Source organism: Dipodomys spectabilis, unplaced genomic scaffold (assembly GCF_019054845.1).
Source record: "Dipodomys spectabilis isolate Male_0828 unplaced genomic scaffold, ASM1905484v1 ptg000273l, whole genome shotgun sequence".
NCBI lineage: Eukaryota > Metazoa > Chordata > Mammalia > Rodentia > Heteromyidae > Dipodomys > Dipodomys spectabilis.
In genome coordinates, this window is record NW_024870950.1 from 9459256 (window position 1) to 9482075 (window position 22820).

Below are 22820 nucleotides of genomic sequence, written 5' to 3' on the forward strand. Positions count from 1 at the left end.
AAACTGAGTCTCAACGAGTTTAATAACATGCCCCAAATGACATAACTGGTGAATGACAGCTGGCACTAACTCCAGATTGCTAACTACTAATTAACGACCAGTCCTTACTATTACTGCCCTATAAGCAACTTGAAGACAAAACCACTCTCCTTTGCTTCATGTTTTTCCCCTATTGCAGAAGCGGTGACTGTTCGTTGATCCAATCTGTAACCTTCAAAGTATACCAAGCTCCTTCAGATCCATAGAGATGGAAAGTGGACTGGTCAGGATGTAGTGCTGGGGATGCTAAGGAGAGAGAAGTAGACTGATCATGCGTGCGGGGCTTGTTTTAGTTATGATGGGAACATTCTATGCTTAGAATATGGTGAGAATAAGGATTCTATTCTAACACACACACACACACACACACACACACACACACACACACACACACACACACACACAATGGGACTGGGATTTGGGGGATGCTGTTATCTAGAAATTTGTAGGCCCCACACTACCATGTTTTGAATCATGGACACTCAGGGTGACAATTCTCTTGAGATTGCCTTCCCAACTGCCACATACAAAAGAACACTTCTATACATTTGTCCCACACCTGCCTCTGGATTTTCCAGAAATGCTTCTGTAGCTTCAGGTGTGGTAGATGCATTTTTGGGAGTTTAGACCTTGGTCCCTGGGGTCGCTCTTCCTGCTGGATCTCCACATTATGTCGATTCCCAATTCTGTGACTCAAAAGCCCATACAGTGAAACCCTAGACTGCCACTCCAGGCCTGCTGCTATGGGGACAATGTCAGAAAAGTGTGGGAGAGAGTGAGGAGGAGCAGAAGAACTAAGAGTCCCGCCTAGGATTCCCTCCTCCGTTCTCTGCCTCAGAAGTCTTAGGCAGGCGGATCCCTTCTTACCCCCACTCCTAGAACTCTCCAGCACACAGACAGAGGACACATATCCATCCAAGAGATGTTTAATGTATCTTCGGTTTAAGGTACAAAACACAAGGCAGGGCTACCTCCAGGAACTCCACCTGCCACTCTGCCCCATTTAGTACTGCAGCCAGCTATCCGAGCTCCCAACAACCATGGAGCAGTGGTCCTGAGATACCTGGCCACTTTCCTGTTAGGGAAAATCTGAAGTGGCAATATGGGATCCCAGAGGCTACTGTGTCCCCTCCTCAGAAAACCCAGATCTTTGGATCAAAAGGTTCAAACTTAGACCCAGAAAAGACCCCTCCCAAAAGACCTTGGCTAAGAAGCAGCCCTGAACTGCCAGGTCCAAGGCTCACATCTTAGAAAAGTAGGCACCATTACCCCAATATCTGGCAGCAAAAGGAAGGGATTAAAGCAAGACATGGGGAGACTCCCACTGCCTTAAAAAAAAAAAATAGATACTGGGTAGCCAAGCCAACAGGGCAGCCCAGCCCAAGGCTACTTCACGTTCCAAACCTATTTCCTCTAAGGACCAGACCCTCACTAGACCTCCATGTCAGGACAATGACATCAGGTCCCTGACCAAATGCCAGGAAGAGAGAGGGTGGAGACAGGGAAGACCTGCTTACAACTGTGGAGTGATTCCTTTGCTTTGGGGACAGAAACAGCTGCCTCCAGTGAGCTCAGAAAGCTCCCTTAGGGAAAGGACATCAGCTACCCAAGTCTCTGGGCCTAGGTCCTAGAACTATGGACTGACTGGGTCCTGAGCCATTATTGAAATGGAAGGTGAAAGGGGTTAGATGCAGGGTGGGAGAAGGGTCCCTGTGAGGACCAGCCCAGGAGACCCCTCTGACCAACCTCAAGGAGGCCATGCTACTTTAGTCCAGGCCCCTCTACCCCTGTATCAGCCTGAATGGACTGCTCTGTACAGTGCCCAGGGAACTCTTCCCACAGGGACTCCACCTCTTGCTCCTCCCCGAGGCCCTGGGTTACAGCCGACCCCCTCTGTTGAACTGGATACACCAGTGGGAGTTGGCGGTGCGTGGGCTAAGATGCGTGTGGCCTTTGTGGCCCATGAGGGGCTGCAGCTCCTGCTGCTGGGAGATGTCAGCACTGCTCTCACTTCGAGAACGGCCAGCCTTGGCCAGGCTAGGGGGGAAGGCAAAGCTAGGGCGTAGGTCAGAAGGAAAGTCAAGAGGGGCCTGGGGTTCTTCTGCACACAGTGGGCGGGGAGGCAGGCGGGTCAGAGTAGGGGCTTGGGTGCAGGGAGGGGATGCCAGACTCTCCAGAGATGAGATGCTCTGGTTCCAGCCTGTCTGCATGTCCACGGGCACAATCTTGGTGGTTTCCGAAGATACGTATACAGCCAGGTCCCCCTGAGCACTCTTCCAGGGCAGCTCCTTCTCCGCACAGGTTGGGGAAGGGGGGATGATGCGCGGGCTCGGGCACACCTCGAGGCCTCCTGGGGACAGAGAGAGTACATGTGAGCTCATTGCCAATGCTGTGGAACCCTCCCTCCATCCATTGGAGCAATTATTCAATGAATGTCTTGTCCAGAGGAGCCACCATAGCTGACAGGCCCAGGGCAGTTACCCAAGAGCTACCTAATGAACAAATGCAAGTCACTACAAAAAAAAAAATCTCTGAACACTCTTCAGCACCTGTCTCAGAAACTACAACTTGCCAAGTCCCATCCCAGCCAGCCAGCAGGGATGCGGGGATGAGGTGGTGGCTGTGAGAGCGAGAAAGACCTCGAAGCTCTAGGTAAAAGCTTTGCTGCTGGACACACTTCCTGAACACCCACTAGGTCCTCTGGAGGGAGAGTGCAAGAGCGCAAGCTCATGCAAATGAGCAGGAGGAAGCTGTGTAGCCGGTGGGATGTCAGGGTAGGGGCTGGATTTAGAAAATCCCCAGAGCTGGGCTGGGAAGGTGGCTCAGTGGTAGAGCGCTTGCCTTGCATGCTCAAGGCCCTGGGTTCGATTCCTCAGCACCACATAAGTAAAAAGAAAAAAAAGCTGGAAGTGGCACTGTGGCTCAAGTAGTAGATTGCTAGCCTTGAGCTGAAGAGCTGAGGGACAGCGCCCAGGCCCGAGTTCAGGCCCCATGACATGACCCCCCCCCCAAAAAAAAATCCCAGAGCTGCAAGCAGCTGGATTATAGGAAAGTCTGAGATTCTGCCAAAGGGGAGCCTGGGCTTGTAGAAGCCAAGCACAATGCCTTGTGAATAAAAGGTTTTCAGTGCATTTATTGATAAAGCCTTAAAGAGACCAATAAACTCTAGGCCTCAAGTACCCTACCACTAAACTATACCCCCAATATACTCTTTGATTGATGACATTATGAAATATTTTGATGCTATAATTAAAAATGAAGTTAACTGGAAAAGAGCAAGGAAGGAGTAACATTGTCCGAACTTTTTTTCTCATTACCTGACTTATGTAATTGTAACCCAGATATCTGTATATCACATTTACAATAATAATAAAAATTTTAAAAATGAAACCAAAGCTTTTGAAAGACCTGAAATATTAAAATACCCCAACTGAAAACCACTTTTAGAGGATGCTAGAAAACAAACTCACCCCTGGGTCTAAAGACTGACTTTAAAAAAAGGATCAATGGCTAGGAAGATGGCTCAGTGGGAGAGTGCTTGCCTTGCATGCATGAGGCTCTGGGTTTGATTCCTCAGCACCACATAAGCAGAAAAAGCCAGAATTGGTGTTATGGCTCAAGTGGTAGAGCACTAGCCTTGAGCTGAAGAGCTGAGGGACAGCGCCCAGGCCCAGAGTTCAGGCCTCCCGACCAACAAAAAAAGAAAGGATCAAGCACTTATTCATTCGTCCCTGTATCTACTTACCTCAGAGTAACCAAATAATAGATAATGGGAAGTTTATTATAGAAGAATTCCTGCTAATAAATGTAGATGAAGCCAGTGCTAGTAGCTCACGCCTATAATCCTAGCTACTCAGGAGACTGAGATCTGAGGATCACAGTTCAAAGCCAGCTTGGGCAGGAAAGTCTGTGAGACTCTTACCTCCAATTAACCATTAGAAAATTGGAAGTGGAACTATAGCTCAAGTGGTAGAGTGCTAGCCTTGAGAAAAGAGCCCAGGAACAGTAGTACCCAGGCCCTGAGTTCAAGCCCTACAACTGACAAAAAATAAATAAGGGGCTGGGAATATGGCTTAGTGGTAGAGTGCTTGCCTAGCATGCATGAAGCCCTGGGTTCTGTTCCTCATTACCACATAAACAAATTTTCTTAAAAAGCTGGAAGTGGTGCTCTGGCTCAGGCTCAAGTGGTAGAGTACTATCCTTGAATAAAAAAGAAACTCAGGGACAGTGCCCAGGCCCAGAGTCCAAGCTCCAGGACTGGCAAATAAATGAATAAATAAATAAATATGAACCAGGTGCAGCAGTGATTACTGGTGGCTACTAAGACCATTGATCAAAAAGCTAATGGGGAACTTTATCCTGGACAGGTCAGGGAAACATCTGAACCCAGTGACTGATGTTAGTCTCATGACAAGAAAGCTAACCAAGAACTCATGCCTTAGGAGGCTGAGATTTGAGGATTGTGGTTCCAAGCCAGCAATAAGAAAGTCTATGAGACTCTTATCTCCAATTAATCATCTAAAAACTGGAAGTAGAGCTGTGGCTCAAAATGGTAGCATGCTAGCCTTGAGCAAAAGAAGCTCAAGAACAGTGCCTGGGCCCGGAGTTCAGGCCCTACAACCAACACAAACAAAACAAAAGAGAGCCAACCATATTGTATGTATATTGTCTGATGTGGCCAATAGGAAATACACTCCTATTGCCTATGAGGTATTCTTACCCACCCCCCAAAAAAATCAAAACTGGAAGCTGATATCAATTTAAAAGAAATGTAAGAGAAAAACACCTTCACTGACACTTTGGGAGATGCAATAAGCAAAGTCCAGGCAGGACAAATAACCTGGTTTCCTTGATAGATATATCAGAAGAGGAAAATGTAGGAGAGATCAAGAATTTCCAGACTTGATACTTGAACATTTTAAGACAGCTACTGCCTTGCATTCAATGGAAGTACACTTTCCCCAGCTGTTATAAAAGAATGTCTCTAGACATTGCCCAGTGTCCCTGAAGTGGTACAATCTCTTCATCCCTCTTGAGTTCCACTGTGTTTGATAAGTTAAAAGGGACTTGTCAACCAAATATAATGTATAGATCTCATCTGTATTTTTATCTGTATGGAACTGCTATTAAAAAATATGAAGACAACCAACACAATCTGAACACTGACTAGATATTTGATGACAAAGATTTTATATATGGTAATGATGTCATGGGTGTAGTTTTTAAAAAGAATCCTTATCTCAGCCTCACATTCTTGCTTGGCTTTTTCATTCACAGCTGGAGTGCTCTACCACTTCAGCCACACCTCCACTTCTAGCTTCTTGTGCTCACAGATTTGTCTGCCTGGGCTGACTCCAAGCCTCAATTCTCAGGCCTCAGCTTTCTGAGTAACGGAGAATCCTTATCTTTTATGCTGAAGTATTTACTAATAAAAGTAATATGACACTTGAGATTTTCTTCATAAGAACTCAGAAGAGCAAGAGTCTATAGGTGAAGATATAAATAAAGTAAGATTGACTATGAATAGCCAGTTATTGAAGCTGAGTAGAGGACAGATAGGAATTTATTTCACTGTTCTATCATTACATATTTTGAAATTTTCTGTAATAGAACTTTTCTAAAAGTATCTGAGGCTAGGCACCAGGGCTCATGCCTCCAATTCTAGCTACCCAGGAGGCTGAGATCTGAGGATCACAATTTAAAGCAGCGCAGGCAGGAAAGTCCATGAGACTCTTATTTCTAATTAACAACTCAAAAGCTGGAAGTGGGGCTGTGGCTCAAAGTGATAGTGTGAGCTTTGGGTGAAGGAGCTTAGGGACGGTGCCTAAGCCCCCTATTCAAGCTCCACAACCAAAAACAAAGCATCTGAGGATGCTTGAACCAATCACCAGTACACCTAGCATTCTGAGTGAATTAGGTCTCTAGTGCAGATACCTGTATATGTGTGTATGCATATATGTTTTGTGTGTGTATACGTATGTATATTTTAAAAACCTACAAGTCCATTTTGATGATCTCAGGTTCCTTCTCTGGTCAGGTGAATCCTCACTGGAGGCTCTACCTGAGGGCAGGTATGCTGAGCATGGATCACAAGAGAGACTGCTGTGCAGTATGTTTATCAACTTGGATTCCTCAAACAAAAGGCATGGCAGTGAAAAGCCATGGGTTTTGGACTCCGGATGGGTCAGGTTTAAATTCTGATTCTACCATGTGATGCTGGACAGATTACAAGTCCTGTAGGCTCTTTAAGCTTAGCTTCCCCATTTTGGCGCTCCTGAGGGTTAAACTAGATCATTTATGTCAGGTTTCTGGTAGAGAGAAGCTCGGTAAATGCTGGCTAGTGAATAAATGAGCAAATAGGAATATAGAATTGCCTGGGGCAGAGGCCATGAGAGCAGAGGCAAGAAACCTATTTCAGAGGGGAAGGAGGCATTGAAGAAGCATTACCTGAGACCTTGCCCTCTTGGAGAACCTCACTGGTGGCTCGAGCCACAAAGATGATCCCCTCGTCGTCCTTCTCTGATTCTGAACTGTCGCTCTCCTCCTCCTCCTCCTCAGACTCCACAGTTAGTGACACAGCAGCTGGACAGGGATAAGAGCTAAGTCGAGGCAAGCAGCCCAGCAGCTGCCTCCGGGTACTGCATAATCCCAAACCAGATCCTATACCCTCAAGAAGAGCCTATGTGGGCAGAAGTGCCTGTTTTTCTGACTCTGGCACTGGCCTAGGGGTTAGGAGGAAGGGAAGGGAGCCTGAAGAAGCAGGGATGAGCTAAATCCTCAGAGAAGGCCATGAATGGCATGCCTTCCAGCTCCCCCACCATTTGTCAGCCCCAGATCCCACCATCAGCTGACAACACCGAGCATCTGGAGGACAGAAAGGCCCATTAACATTTAGCTCATGAAGAAGAGATGGGAAACTGGGCCCCAGGGTCTACCCAGAGCCACCTCCCCCTTCTTCACCCCCTTTTGTTTTTCAGGGCCTGAAGGTACACTTAGCAATCTGACGCTTCCCATTATATATCACTTTGAACATTGCCAATATTGAAATGGAGTATGCCAGTCCAGTCCCTGAGAGAGGCCCAGCGTACAGTGCTAAATGCACACAGGAGTCCTCTAGGATTCTGCTAATAGGCCTGGATTTTCCCTTTCCCTCCCATCCTCAACCCCACCCCTCCACTTCCTGCTTGCCTGTGTCCTGAAAGCCCAGCTCTCGAGGAGGTCTTCCATTTGTAGCCTCGGCATTGGCCACACCATCCTTCTGAGGACCAAGAAAGGAAGCCTGAGCCTTTGGCCCTGGCACCACAACCAGCCCTGTGATCTAGGACACATTTTCTAACCCATGGGGAGGAGGGGGATTTACATCAGTCCCAACAGTTCTATATCATAGCATCCCTTTGCCAGGCAGGCAGGAGCTGTGGAGCCTGAGTAACCCATACCCCAGCAGGGGCTCTGGATGCATCAGCCTGGATCATCAGACTGAGAGGCGCCTGGGGTTGCTTCTTCAGGTATTGGCCCTTCTGCCCATTTCATCTCTAATAGAAAGTGACTCCATGGCCAAGGGGCTACACTGCCTCTGAAGAACCCCCTTTACCCTTCTGGGGACCCAGGGAAATTGAAAAGGGAATCCAAACTCCTAGTCATCAAATCCTTGGGGTACCCCCCAGGCTGGATTCCAACACTTGAAGGGATCTAAATTATCTGTTGGCAGCCTCTAAGCCCAAAGAGGAGTTTCAGAGAAAGGACATGCCTTCCTGCGACCAGCCTTCCTAGGTCGTGGCTTGCTCTTGGTGAAGCAGATGTTGTGCTTGGTGGACTTAAATGACTCGAGCCGCCGCTTCATATTCTGCTGGAAGACCTCCTTGTCCTGACGCTCTTGTGCATCCTCAGAGATGAAGTGGCGGCTGCAGCTGGCTTTGTACTGGCAATGACAACCCCACCCTGCCATGAGGCTGGGTGCCTTGGCCTTCCATAGGAACCCTAGGCCACAGCCCCAACATGTTCACCATAGAGCCTTCCAGCCCAGCGTTTCCAAAACCAGCCATAGAGTAAATGAATGAATGAATGGATGGATAGGGTGAGTCTAATCAAAGAATATTGTATGCATACATGGACTTGTCAAAATGTAACTCCCTGAACTTATTGATGCTATATATACATCTGCACCTTTTAATTAGCATATTTTAATTTAATCACAGTTTATTGATGCTATACATATACACATGTGTACTTTTTCACTGAGAGGGAAGAAAAACTTCCCTTCATCCTAGTTTATTCCTCCAAATCTGGCTTTTCTCATCTACTTTTGCCCTTTTCCCAGTTTTGTCTGAAGTCACAAAGAAGGCATGGTCCCTAGGTCTTGTCCCCTGGATCTATTACAAGACTAAGCACCATAGCCTTCTTTGGACCTCCATTTGATTGAATGTCACTTTTTAGTGATACAGGATCCTTTCTAGCTGGACTTTCCATCTAGCCATTTCTAGAGCCATCACTACATTTAGGCTGCACTTTGGACTTTCAGAACTACCTCCCCTGATACATGAGACCCTCCTGGTAACAACTACCTACATAATTCAGAAACACTCCCTCTGATTTCTCTTTCATAAAGATCAAGCCCACCGTGCACTTGCCTAGTTTGCATGACTCTGTCCTTGGCAGCTTAGCAACATTTCATTATCTTGTGACTACTTCATCTTGCCTTACACTGCCAGTCTGCTCCCTTTCATCTCCATCCTATTTTCCCTGCTTCCCTGAACCAGGTTTGGTTTTTGCTGTTGTTGTTGTTGGACATAGGGCTTGAACTCTGGGCACTGTCCCTCAGCTCTTCAGCTCAAGGCTAGCATTCTACCACTTGAGCACAGTGCCATTTCCAGTTTTCTGGTGGTTTATTGGAGATAAGAGTTTCATAGCCTTTCTGCCCAGGCTGGCTTTGAACTGTGATCCTCAGCCTCCTGAGTAGCTAGGATTACAGGTGTGAGCCACCAGCACCCTGCCCTAAACCAGTCCTAAGAGCTTCCTTCAAGTCTCCCATCTGCTCTCCCTCTCTAACTATGTACCTGGAAGTGACCTTTTCTAGTGAAAGGGCCCATCACCTCCTATCTCTGGCCTTGGCTTTGTTCAACTTACTCCTTTCTGCCTCCTATTCCTAGTTCTTTCTTATTTCTCATCTCTGGCATCTTCACTGTCTGGCTACTGCTGCTCCACTTTCAAACAAGCTTGCCACCCCAAAGAAAGCCTTTCCACCCATCCCACTGCCTTCTTTTTGTGGCCAGACTTTTAGAAATTGATTCTGATGTTTGCCCTCCTACCCAGTACTTCCTTAAATACATACACTGCAAGTCAAGGTCCACAAGTCCACAGTGCTGACTTTTTCCCTGGTGACCAGTTCTCTGCTCAGGCACCAGCCTGGCCTGTGCAGCATCCAGCCCTTCTTCTACCCTAGTATGGAGACACCATCCGCTATTGCTTCTACAAGAGTTGCGCTTCTCTTTCCTTTGCTAGCTCCCTGTCTTTTGCTTCCATGTATATTCCTCCATATTATATACGGCTCTCCTTTCTCCCCTCTGATTGTTCTCCCCAGAGAACTTATCTTTTTGCTTGGCTCTAACCTTAACAGTGACATGATCTATGACTACCTAACAGCAGGCATCAGACCGGTTGCATCTCAGTTACCTGGGAACTTATTAAGATCACAGATCTTAGACCTACCCTATTCTACAGGATCAGAATCTCCAGAAGGTGAAGCCAGGAGTACTCTAACAAGTTTCCCAGGAGTCTCTGATGTGAATCGGAGAAGAACCTCTGAAGGTGAGGAAGACTGCTTTTTCTTCATCTCCTATCTCTCAAGCTATGATCTTATATTTTGAACTGCATACTTTGTCACTCTCTAATGATATTTCTGGAAGGAACATGAGGAAATATGGATTGTGTCATATACAAACTAAGTGGATTCAGAACTGTTTGAATTACCATACCCCAAAAATTCTTGATCCATGTCAGTCTGGAGAAAAGTCTTTAGTAGTATGCCACAGGGCTCTGTCCTCAGCTCTATCCTGTTCAACATTTTATGATTTGGATGGATGCAAAGTTAACAGGCTTAGAAAAGTTTCAGATGCTATGAATCTGAGGAGACATTTGGTGGTAGACATGAGATCCAAGCAATGGAATGATGGGCTAAATTAAATAAGATGACATTTAACAGGATAAGCACAAATTCATTCCAGTCCTTTTAAAATTAATTATACAAGAATTGATTGCACTGAACCCATTGACCAACCTTACACACAAACACACAAAATCATAAACTCCCTGATGTGACACAATACTGTACACCAATTGAATGTCCTGGGACCTGATCAGGTCTCTAGATTTAACAACAGAAAAACAAGGGATGGTGGAAAATATTAAATACCACCACCAGATTACAATCTAGAAAGTAGACAATTACCCAGAATAAATTATCTAGCTTCTTCAATAAATAAATAGCAAGGGGAGAGGGATCTATTATAGTTTTTTGGTGTTTTTTTTTAAATGAAGAGACATATTTCACAAAGACAAATTGTGGACTTTATTTGGATCCTGATTTTAAACAAACCAGCTAGAACACTGCCTAGATATTAGAATTATTTGTGATATTATTATGATAATGGTACTGTGGTTTTATTTTTCATGAATTCTTGCCACCTACTGATATACTTACTGAAATATTGAGATGATGTGACATCTGAAGTTTGCTTTAAGAAATGAAGAGGCTGAATGAGAATGAATAAGGATGAATATGGTTGAAATATTTTATTTGCCTGTATGAAAAGAAATATGTTGAAATTCTTTAAAGAAGGTGGGAGTGAGATAAAGGAGGAGCTGTGGCAATTGGGGTACATTACAGACATGAATAGCAATGTCACAAACAGAATGGAGGCAGGGTACAGTAGAAAAAAAAACAAAATTAATAATAAAATTAATCATACATTGATATTTACTGGAGCCGGGTAACAGACAAATGAGATGTCTTATTCTCTCGACTGAAATTTTGCCAAAACAACAACAACATCAACAAAACAAAAAACAGTAAAAGGAAAAAAAGTAGGTAGCTTGGATGAGACAGCCATTGGCTGAGGAAGACTCTGGGGAAGTCTGAGGAAGATTGCCCTCCCATATGGAGGACAGTATGCGGCTAGAAGGTGATGAGCCAAAGTAGGGATCCTGGTTTGTAGGAAGACAACTGAAGGTTATCTAGAAAGAGAGTCCTCTGCCTTACTCTAGGCCAGTCACAGCTATAGAAGCACCTCCCATTCCCAGGCCCCAATTTCTAGGGGCCAGAGAAGACATATAGGGGCAGGAAATTCTGGCCTAGGGGCAGTAGGGTCTGTGTGGGAGTTGCTGTCTTGAAACCTTTAAAACTTATTCTGAGAGTGGGAAAAACCGGGAGAGAGCAAGAGAAGGGGTGACATTGTCCAAAAAGATAATACATCTTAGCTGCGTGGGTTGTGCCTATAGTCCTAGATACTCAGGAGACTGAGATGTGAGGATCATGGTTCAAATCCAAGCCAGGCACAAAAGTCCATGAGACTCTTTTCTCCAGTTAACCTCCAGAAAACTGGAAGTAGAGCCATAGTTCAAAGTGGTAGAACACTAGCCTTGAGCAAAAGAGCACAGGGACAGCACCCAGGCCCTAAGTTCAAGCCCCACAAACAAAAAAAAGAAAGAAAGAAAAAGAAGGGAAGGAAGGAAGGAAGGAAAGACGGGAGGAAGGGAGGAAGGGAGGAAGGAAGGAAGGAAGGAAGGAAGGAAGGAAGGAAGGAAGGAAGGAAGGAAGGAAGGAAGGAAGGAAGGAAGGAAGGAAGGGAAAGAATGTACCTGATGTATGTAACTGTAATCCCTCTGTATATCAAATTTACAATTAAAAGAAAAAACAAAAACATTCTGCAGAGCCTCCAAGAGTCAATGCAGGAGAAGTGTGTGCAAGTTAAAGCAAGGCAATTCTATCTCAACATTCTAACCTTCGCCTGTTACCACTGCCAGGATTGATAAAGTCCAAATTCATTTCACATGACTCAAGGTAATGGCTTGGTGCCCCCTTGTGGGGCCACAACACATTCTCTCCTGGATGTACTGGTCTTTTCCATCCCTAAAACTTCATGAAGGGCACTGGCCTAACTCACATTATGTAAAACGGATTGCCTTCCCAATGTTAAACTGGTTCCTCAGCCTTCCTCTAGGCCCCTCCTTCTTGTCTGTGACTGTTACCTTCCAAGGACCCGCAAGGCCTACTCTCCACAATCTGCTCTCCGCTCAGGGGAGAGGCCGGTGTGTTTCTCTCCTTCTCCCCATCCAGCTCCAGTCCAAAATGTTTCCCTCCAACTTTCACTGGTTCTCCAGCTATCAACTTACACCCTCTAATTTGGTCTGCACATGACTACTAGAGAGGGCCAACTCCTCCTCCAAAACAGCAACAACATCAAAAAAAAAAAAAGGTTTCTTATTGCAGACAGGATGAAACCCATACCCTTCAACCAGGCACCTACAGCTCACCACCAACTGCCTTTTAAACCTCTGACCATAGCCTCCCCTCCCAAGTGACCTTCCCCTAGCTCTCAAACTCATGCCCTGCCTGCTCTCACCCTGCGGCGTGGCTTGTAGAGGCCTCCACAGAGCAGGTGGTGCATCACAGCATCCTCTCGGTCCCGACCACTGCGAACCGTGTCAATCACCTGCAGATCCAGACACGCGCCACTGCCGCTCTCCCTCCTGTAGGAGGCAGGGACACGGGTGCTGGGGAGGGAGCATAAGGCACAGGCCAGAGGAGGGACAGGAACAAAGCAGACAAATCTTCCCCCAAAGGGATTTGAAGAAGAGTGCCCAGTGAAGAGGAGCTTGGACAAGGAAAAAGGGACTCACAACAGGTTGGTGACAGAGGTCTCTGCCACAGAATTCCGGCTGGGCATAGAGGGCAGAGTGAGACCTGTGGAGGACAGGACGTGACCTCCCTGCAGGGGTCAAGACGAGATCAGACAGCAATCAGAGGACGGCCCAGAAAGTAAGAAAAAGAAGAATATCTCACACGTATTTTACTTTTTTGTTTTGCTTTGTAGTTCGGCAGATCAAAACCAGAGCCTCAGGCCTGCTAGGTAAGCACGTTCAGAGCCCCCCAGCGCCTTATTTTTGCTCCAGATAAGTATGAGAGACACTTTATATTTAGAATTTACAAAATCTGACACAGGTGCTCTTATTATTCTTACTCCTGCTTTCTTATCACTGAAGAAAATAGGCTGAGACAAGGTTAAGTTACTTACCAAGGTCACAAGCCTATAAGTGGTAACAGTTTGAGCCACATCTGCTAGCTCGAGTCCAGCTATGTCCCATATTTCTGTACTGTCTGCCAGACGAACTGCAGCTGCCACTTCATATGACCATAAAGTCAACTGGGAGTTCCCAATTGTCTGCTAACAAACCTGCCTGCCTATTGCCCCTTTCTGCCCTGCTCTTCTGGCTCAATGTCCTCCCACCATAAGTGACCCACCTGGTAACTGCTGACCTACCTGGTCCACAAAGCTGATAGCATCCCGGATGTTAAGTCTGTAGTATACATCCCAGATCTGGTCCCGGATGCGGTAGGCTGACCGACGCATTAGCAGCTGACTCAGGTACTTCTTGTCAAACTGCTCCCACCTATAGAGGATGCCAGGCCCAGCACTGAGTCCCGTCCTCCAGGTGTGGCTGGCTGGCCCTTCCTCAGATGGGACAGGACTCTGCCAGCAATGGCCTGGCTTTCTTGGTTGTGCATCTCAGCCAGGGAGAATCTCACAGCCAGTCCCTGCTTCTAACAGAATTTACAGTTGCAGGGGCAAGCCTGACATTATTATAAATAACTGTAAAAATTGCAACCTTGACAATAACTACCAAGGATAATTATAGAGTATGACAGGAGTTTGTCCTAGTCAGGGTGGCCAGGAAAGGCCTTCCTAAGGAATGCCTATGATGAGATCTGAACGATGAAAAATTTTGAGGAAAACAAGAGGGGACTGTAGTAAACAGAACATGTACAATGGTCCCAGTGGCCAGGCTGAGAGAGCATGGTTGGTCTTGTAGCTCTAAAATAGGGTCCATGTAATTAGCAGGCAGACCATCAAAGACCGCAGAGCATGATGGGGCTGGAGTCTGGCAGATGCCAAACCATGCAGGGCCAGGCAGGCCACACTGGGTAGCCTTGTCTTATCCTGAGATCACTGGGATGCCACTGAAAGGCTCCAGACAGAGGTCACCCAGACTGAACCTGTGTCCCTTCTGAGAAGGGTGGCATATCCCCCCATGCTGCCCTGGCTGGTGGGGCTGCTGCTGCTGAAGGAGCCTCGGGGCAGCTCCCTCACCTGTCCCTCCAGTAGTGGTAGCCATGGTGCCCCACAACGTCCTCCACTGCAGCCAGAATGTGGTCAAAAGTCTAGAAGGGGCGGGTAGGGGGACTGATCAGGACTCTGCCGAGAAGGAGAAGGGAAAAAAGGACTGGTGGAGGGATGGGGTTCTGGTACCCACGTGCTCATGTAGCTCCTGGTTTAGGGTGGGTTTGTGATGCTCACTCCTCTTCACCTTCAGCCACTTCACCAGCGGCTTGATGGTCAAGCCCTATGGACAGGTGGGAGGTGAGCCCTGCCCTTTTCCTTTCCCTGTTGACTTTCTTTCCCCATAATCAGGCCTCAGCTGTTCCCACAACATCCTGCTGCGCTAAAGGTCTGGGAAATCAGCCCTGCCTCCCCTCAAGAGCAGACCTTCTTCCATAGGCTCCAAGACTCCCCCCACAGCCTGCTGGTCCCCCTCCCTCCCCAGCCCTGTGGGCACTCCCACCTGCACGATGACTGTGAAGAAGACCACTACAATGGTGGTGGCCACAAAGTAGTCCTTGGCAGGGACCTTGGTCCTGTCCAGCAGGATGACGAGAGCAAAGGCCACAGCCCCCCGAAGGCCCCCATAGGACATCACCACCTGGTCAATCTTGTCCAGAGGGACCAGCCGGAACTGATTCAGCACCCACGTCTGCAGGACTACGCCTACAGTAGGAAGGAGGCCAGTGGGAGCAAGGTGTTGGGAATGAAGGACACCAGGAGCGGATGGCACCAAATATCGGGGCTAACGTCTGGCAGGGATAAGGAGAGGTAAGCAACAAGGGAGGCTTGGGAAATGAAAAGGATATGGACTCGGAGTGGGAGAGATGTTGTCAGGGACAAGGAGGAGAGTGGGGAAACAGAGGGTGCCACCAATACCGAGGGCTCGGAAGAACAGGATGAAGAAGAGGGTGCCCAGCACCAGCCCAGAATCCCAGGCCCACTTAGAAGAGTCCACAGCTGAGATGCCAAGCAGCATGAAGATGACAGTCTCAGCACAGCTGGCCAGGGTCTTCATTGTGTATTTGACAGCTGTGCGTGATTTATGGGAGATGTTGGCCTCCACATATTTCTTACAGCCCAGGCCACACATAGTCACCCTGGGAGAGGAGCAGAGAAAAAAGCAAGTAAGGGGAGGTCTCAGCCTCTGCAGTTTGAGCATGTTGTGCTCAAAGGTCAGGGAGGGAGGGAGGGGGAGTTGCCCATCACAGATGTCAGATTCTCAGAACCATAGTCTGAGGAAGACTGCTAATTGGGCTTGCTCTGATTAGCAGACTCCAAGGCACCCTTTGCTATGCTGTGGCCATCATTGTCAGTGGCCCCAGGTCCTACTGCTAGCTCAGCCCATACTGGGTTCTGGGTACCCAGTTTTCTTGGAAGATTACCTGAGGTTTATTGTCTCCCCAAGGAGTTTGAGGTGCCCACTACCACAAGGGCTCAGGGAAGTCTATGGACTCCTTAAGGTCCTGCTTCTGGCCCTACAAGAAGCAACTCTCCAGCACCCCCTCCCAGCTCCCTGTCTGCAAAACCCCCAGAACTCACGCAAGAATGGCGGAGAGTGAGGCCATTTCAGCAGTGAGGTAGGCTGCATAGGCGAGGAGGAAGACCAGCAGTGGCTCGATGATTCGGACCCGCTTGGTGAAGCGTGTGGTCAGGGCCAGGAGGAAGGCAAAGACTAAGCCCACGGCTGCCCCGCCCAAACTGACCACAAACAGGGAGGCTGGGGGAGGAGTGGGTTGTCAGCATTAACCCCTGGCCTGGACCCTCCTGGGGCTGACAAGACTTCTGCCTGGCAGGAAGAAGTTAGGGGGATGCCCACCACACTCCCTGGAGCTCAGGATCCCCAGGACAAGCCCCTCCCAGACTCAGTTCTCCATAGAGGAAAATAAGCAAAGAGGCAACCCAATCAACCTCCTTGGTCCTAATGCTGAGTGGCTGGGACACAGCAACCCCAAGGGAGGCAGACCTTCAATGATGACTGAGGGGGAAATACTGACCGACTCCCTTCAGGTAGTCAGTGGCCTGCACATTGGCAGAGCCCATCTCCACAAAGGAGTTGCAGACCTTGTACAGCACCTGGGTAAGAAGAGTCAGGAGTGAGGGGAGATGATTCCTGGGGCCACAGGAGTGGGGCAAAGCTCAGATTTTACTTTTTCTCCAAGGGGCTAAAAGAGAAGGTCTGAGCCTGTTCAGATGCCCATCTGGTTAGAGCATCACAGCCTAGGATTAGGGGATGGCAGTTGCTGAGCAATCTCACCACAGTGACTGCATCATTGAGCAGGGACTCTCCAAAGACGATGATAAAGAGAGTCTCATTGACGTGCACCTCCTCAAAGACAGCCAGCACAGCCACAGGGTCCACTGCTGAGATGAGGCTCCCAAACAGCAGGAAGTCCAGCAGGCCAGCCTGCACCCTAGGGGCTATTGAAGGAGAGACAGACAGGCCAGGAATTGGTGAAGATGACCTCTCTCCTATCATCTTGGGACAAGCCTACATGCTACTCTCACTGATAAAACAAGGAAACCCAAAAAGGCCATGGGAAGGTAAGGAGAGCGTTAAGCCTGCAGGTCAGACTTGAGCTGAGCTGCAAAATGCCAAGGGTCTGGCTTTGCATTCACCAGCCTCGCGATATAGACTCTGTCACTGTTCTAGCCATGCTTCCTCATCTGCATACCTCATAAAATGGCTGCAAGACCCAACCCAGGAGATGGATCAGAAAGTTCTACATGCATAACTGAAAAGGTAATGTGGCACTGATAATATAAATGGCAGCAAACAGTATATGCTATGAGCAGGTGGGCAATGGCTGCTGACTGGCTTTCTTAGAGAGAATAACAGGTAAGAGCTGTGGTTCTTTTTTTTTTTTCTTTTGCCAGTCCTGGGGCTTGAACTCAGGGTCTGGACACTGTCCCTGAGCTTCTTTTGCTCAAGGCTAGGACTCTACCACTTGAGCCACAGTGCCACTTCTGGCTTTTTCTGTGCATGTGGTACTGAGTAATAGAATCTAGGGCTTCATGAATGCTTGGCAAGCACTCTACTACTAAGCCACATTCCCAACTCCTAAAGGCATGATTTATTTATTTGTTTGTTTGTTTATTTATTTATTTATTGCCAGTCCTGGAGATTGAACTCAGGTCCTGGGCACTGTCCCCAAGCTTCTTTTTGCTCAAGGCTAGCACTCTACCACTTCTGGCTTTTTCTGTTCATGTGGTACTAAGGAACTGAACCCAGGGCTTCATGCATGCTAGGCAAGAGCCGTGGTTCTTAACTGACACACAATTCTTACCAGGAAGGGGAGGACTGAGCACAAAATGAAAAACACTGCAGATATGTCAAATAACCTGGTGTGTGTGTGTGTGTGTGTGTGTGTGTGTGTGTGTGTGTGTGTGTGTGTGTGTGTGTGTGTGTGTGTGTGCTGGTGGCTCATGCCTGTAATAGCTACTCAGGAGGCTGAAATCTGAGGAACCCAGTACAAAGCCAGCCCAGGCAGGAAAGTCCATGAGACTCTTAATCTCCAATTAACCAACAGAAAATCAGAAGTAGAACTGTGTGTGGCTCAAGTGATAGTGCACTAGCCTTGAGCAAAAAAGCTCAGGGACAGAACCCAGGTCCTGCATTCAAGCCCAATGACTGGGGGTTGGGGAGCAACACACAAAACTGTGAGCCTCCATTTCCTATGGACAAATTGGTACTAATAATAATATCCATCTAAAAAAGTTATTTATTTAGTCAGTGCCTGGTGTAAGCACCTAATATATATCTTATTATTAAAATCACAATTCTACTTTGGTCTGGGTCTGATATCCTCCCTTCGCTCCCTGCCCCAATATCTTATTAAGTAAAACAGGATGGAGACCCCCAACTTGGAATTAGAAGCTTCTCCTTTTACCTTGGTAGAAGTCTGAATTAACAACATCAGGATTAGATGGATTTCTTGGATCAGGAAAAGAAGAGTTCAGGAGAGGTCTAAAGGCAAAGAGCCTCAGGAAAATAGAGGTCTTCCTTGGACTTCTGCTAACTTTGAACTGGGTATCAAATGAACATTAGGTGTCAACTTTCTGATCCATTAAATGGGACAAGCCATATCCCAACAGGTAAATGGGGTAAGTAAGGAGAGTGCCATGGATATAAAATGTGTGATTATTAAAAATAATAGGAAAGCTGGGCATCAGAGGCTCGTGTCTATAACCCTAGCTACTCAGGAGGCTGATCAGAGGGTTAGTCACAGCCAACCCAGGCAGAAAAGCCCATACGATTCTTATCTCCACTTAACTACCAAAAAGCCTGAAGTGGAGCTGTAACTCAAGTAGTAGAGCACCAAAGCTCAGGGACAACACTTGTGCTCTGAGTTCAGGAAAATGAACATCTGGAAACTATCTGGACATGGTCTAAGCAGAGTCAAGACATCCTTGCAAGGATGGTAAGCTATGCCTCAGGGGAGCAAAGTTGGCAAGGAGCAGTGTGATAACAGGGTAGGAGACAACAGAGTGGTAATGCAGGCACCTCAGCCTCAGCAGCCCACACACAGCTGGTATCCAGGCCCCTGCTCAGTTGTCATGCTGCAGAAGTGCAGATTCAACTGGCAGAGGCTAAATGAGGGAGAAGTCCATCTGGAATATTGCCTTGCAATCCAGGTAGGAAGGTCACCAGCATGACCTTCAGAGCCAGAGGAGAAGGGAGCTGGGGGATGCATCTTGCAAAATTTCCCTGTGCCAGCCCAAGTCTTAGGGTCACTCACCCACAAGTCCAGCCTGCTGCAGGCCCCAGAGGGCAGCTCCTGTTGTGAAGGCATTCCAGAGTGTGCCAACCACAGCATAGGTGAGGATGGCACCCAAGTTATCAAAGAACAGCCTGCTGGGCATGAAGTAGCCCGAGTCCAGCACAATAGGAGGCAGCAGGAAGAGGAAGAAGGTGCCTGGTTCCAACTGGTACTCTGCTTTCTTGGCCACAGCCAACACAATGCCCCCTAGAACCAGGCCCAGCAAAATCAGCAGGCAGCTCTCAGGGACCAGAGATGTTACTTTCCGAGACAGGTGAAACACTGCAATGTAAGAAGAGGGCAGCAGGGGTGAGTTAGGGAACACCCTACCACCCACTATATATCTATATAACCTCCCCATCTTAGCTTAGCCAAAATCAGAATCCAGACCTTAGGACTAAGGGAGGAAAAAGAAATACAGAAATTCTAGAAGCTTCAGGGCTATCAACCTTCCAATACCACAATCCTTTTGCTGTTTTTGTTTTTCCTTTCTGTAAATACCCCTTCCTGTCTACTCTCATCCTCAGGGATTTGCCTCATCTTTCTCTGATTTCTCTTATTCATAAACATCATTTGAAACTCAGAAAATACTAACTGGTCTCTTTTTATGCACAACATAGCTGTAAAAAGCAGGGCTTCCAGTGTCAAGTTGTTTGGTTTCAAGGGCTAGGTCCTCCATGTACTGGATCTGTGATTTAGGAGCAAAAAATATATCTCTGATCCTTAATTTTCTCATCCAAATATGGGAGAAAAACAATAATGGTCTCATAGGATTACATAAGACCATCACCATAAAGTTACTTAGTACACTTCAGTTAACACTCAATTAGTGTTACCTATTATACTATGATGAATCTTAATACATCACTATATTTTTAAGATATATTATATCAAGAGATCCCTCACTAAAAAGTATGTTATACCTCCTAAGGAGCATTGTAGGCCTCCCAACCTGGTATTTCATGATATGGCCACCAGTTTAAAGAATTCTGGGTTTAGCAGTCAGAGTTCCTTGTCTTCAGGCCTTAGTGTGTGTGTGTGTGTGTGTGTGTGTGTGTGTGTGTTGATTCTGGGGTTTAAACTCAGGCCTTAGTGAGTGTGTGTGTGTGTGTGTGTGTGTGTGTGTGTGTGTGTGTTGATTCTGGGGTTTAAACTCAGGGCCCGAGGACTCCTGAGGTTTTTGCTCAAGGCTAGTGCTTTACCACTTGAGCCACAGCTCCACTTCTGGGCTTTTGGGTAGTTAATTGGAAATGAGAGTCTCACAGGCCTTTCTGCCAGGCTTAGCTTTGAACTGAGCACCTTAGTAGTTAGGATTACAGGCATGAGCTACCAGTGCCTAGCTCATCACTTTCTGTGCGATCACAGAATCTGGATTTCCATTCCTTCCCGTAATATGGGGAAAACACTCATCATAAAGGGTAAAATCAAAATGATACATGCGATATGAATGGTGAGGAGGCCTTCTTGTTAGCCTATGTCCTCGTTAGCCCTATGCTAAGACAGTGTCCTAAAGGGCCTAAGACAGTGCCTGGGGCACAGTAACAACACCTAAATATTTATTGAATAAAAAAGGATGAAACTGGAAGGTGCTCTGCCTAGATTTCTCCTTTCTGAGAACTTAGGGGATGGAGACAGCTAATGGGAAGGAGGCTTTCTCCTTTCTTCATAGGAGGTGTCTTCCAAAGGAGAAAAAGTACTATGGCAAACTACAGTGGTTATAACCCCTAAGACAGGAACTCTTCCACAACTCACAAAATTTACAACAAACCCAATCTCAGGCTGTTCCCACGTTGATGATACTATTGCTGGGCCTCTAGGATGACCTCAGTCACAGCCCTCCCACCCTGCCTTTGATGCCCCTCTCCTCTCCTTCAGGGACCCTATTCTGTCCTAATTTCCTCAGCATGCACCAGCCTTGCAATCTAAAACCCATCACAAAAGCCATTTCTCTGGCAGAATGAGGCTCTCTGAAGTCATTTTGAGTTCCACTTCCCATTATTAATCTCAGGCTGCCAAAGCAGAGAATTCTGTCCCTTTTCCCAGTTTTCTCCCTCCAGCAGTGTCCCAGGGGGAGAAGGGGACAGATTCTAGACCGTGGGGTTCTACATGAAGGCTGTCTTGGTGAGACTGGAGTACAGGCTGTGCCAGCATAGATGGGGAGTGAGTAGCAACACTCAGCTATAATTAGTCACCCCCACAGCAGAGCCTGCACAACAGGGAGAAAGGAGGAGGGTCTCTGTTGGGAGGAGGAACCACTGGCTGCTCAGAAGGCAGCGGCTTTATGGGGGCTGTGGGGATCAGTGGGGATTCTGAAGCACATCCTTCAATGGGGTGAGGACCGAAGGAGGTCAGATGCATAAAAGCACTTGAGAGCCGGCAACACGCAGGAAAGCTCCAATAAACGGAAGTTTCTTATACCTTAGAGAGGGAAAAGTGTGGACTTGAATGGGAGGAGGAGGAGGGGATCCTACACCTAGGGGCTAAAGGGTGGCATCTTTAAGTGGGGAACAAGGATGAGATAAAGAAAAAGTGGCAGTTTAGTATCTCAAGTGGATGGACACTTGGATGTGGCCTCCAGGGAAGGCAGTTTGGGGGGTAGGTGCCACCACCTCAGTGTCCCCACGCGTCCTCACCGTTGTCTGAGGTTTGTGAAATGCTGGGCCTTAGTGGAGGAGAAGGCTCACTGCAGGAAGAAGAGGGCAAAGACACCCAAAGATGGAGGTGGAGAAAGGCGGGGGCAGCCTTAAAGGAAGGCACATTGTTGGAGCAACCACAGAGAAGGCTAGCAAGGAGACCCGCGAGAGAGCGGCCGGGATTTAAGGTAGAGGAGCCTAGTCCCGGCACTGTGTATGAAAGCGGTCCGGATCTGGTGACCAGGGGTACTGGGGGAGCGGGGAAGTGGGGAGTCAGGGGGCGGGTCGCGCGCGTGCACACACACACACACACACACACACACACACACACTCACACTCACCGATTTTGGCTAGGCTAGCCACCAGGATCCACAGGGCCACCAGGTAAGGCGCCTCCACCTCGTGCCACTGCCAGCGGAAAAGCGCCAAACCTGGAGGAGGCTCTCCCGGCGACCCCGGCTCCGGGGTAGGCTCTGGGGTTGTTCCCGCCCCCGCTAGGGGCAGCCCGAGCAGGGGCAGCGCGGCGCGCAGCATCCTGCAGCCGGCCTCGCAGTCCGCCCGGCTCCGCACAGCCGCCGGCCCCGCGTCGCCGCCGCCGCCGCCTACCGGGCGCCCCCGCGTCACAGGCACGTGGGGCTCACTCCCCCCAATCCTGGCTCCGACACCCTCAGGCCAGGTCCAGACTCCGAGACCCTGCCTGGGACTCCCGTCGTCGTCAGCTCTTCCTCCATCCCCTCTAGACTAGTCCCAGCTTCGGAAATTCCCCAGCCCAGTCCTTCCCAAGTCCCCAGATCTCCTCGTCCGAGCCCGCTCCCCAACCTCCCCCCAACCTCCCTTCGCCCGGATTCAGAGAGGTGAGCAGCCACCGCCTCCGGGTGGGGGGACAGGCGTCTGGTGGGAGGAACCTGGGACCCGGGATCAGACCGGGCAGGAGGGGCGCGAAGACTGCAGCGAGCCGCCAGCAGCTCCAGGCGCCCAGGCCGCGCGCTGGCGCCGGTAGGGGGCGGTGTGACGCC

General features: G+C 48.2%; 1 protein-coding gene across 4 annotated transcripts; it reads right to left on the reverse strand.

Moving 5' to 3' along the window:
- Window positions 1-985: 985 nt before the first annotated feature.
- Window positions 986-22697, reverse strand: Slc9a5 (solute carrier family 9 member A5). 4 transcript variants are annotated; one of them, XM_042700815.1, is made up of 16 exons: window positions 22146-22697; window positions 19151-19453; window positions 16669-16832; window positions 16409-16487; window positions 15954-16131; window positions 15291-15511; window positions 14875-15077; window positions 14566-14655; window positions 14403-14473; window positions 13575-13704; window positions 12934-13022; window positions 12657-12783; window positions 7787-7957; window positions 7228-7297; window positions 6487-6621; window positions 986-2389 (listed from the first exon to the last, which is right to left on the reverse strand). In XM_042700815.1, the coding sequence occupies exons 1-16, from the start codon at window positions 22336-22338 to the stop codon at window positions 1917-1919; spliced, it is 2697 nt and encodes an 898-aa protein (XP_042556749.1). In that variant the 5' UTR covers window positions 22339-22697; the 3' UTR covers window positions 986-1916. The 4 variants fall into 4 exon arrangements, with proteins under 4 accessions (XP_042556749.1, XP_042556750.1, XP_042556751.1 ...); XM_042700816.1 differs by having other exon boundaries at window positions 7228-7294; window positions 22146-22338; XM_042700817.1 differs by lacking the exon at window positions 19151-19453 and having other exon boundaries at window positions 22146-22338.
- Window positions 22698-22820: the final 123 nt, after the last annotated feature.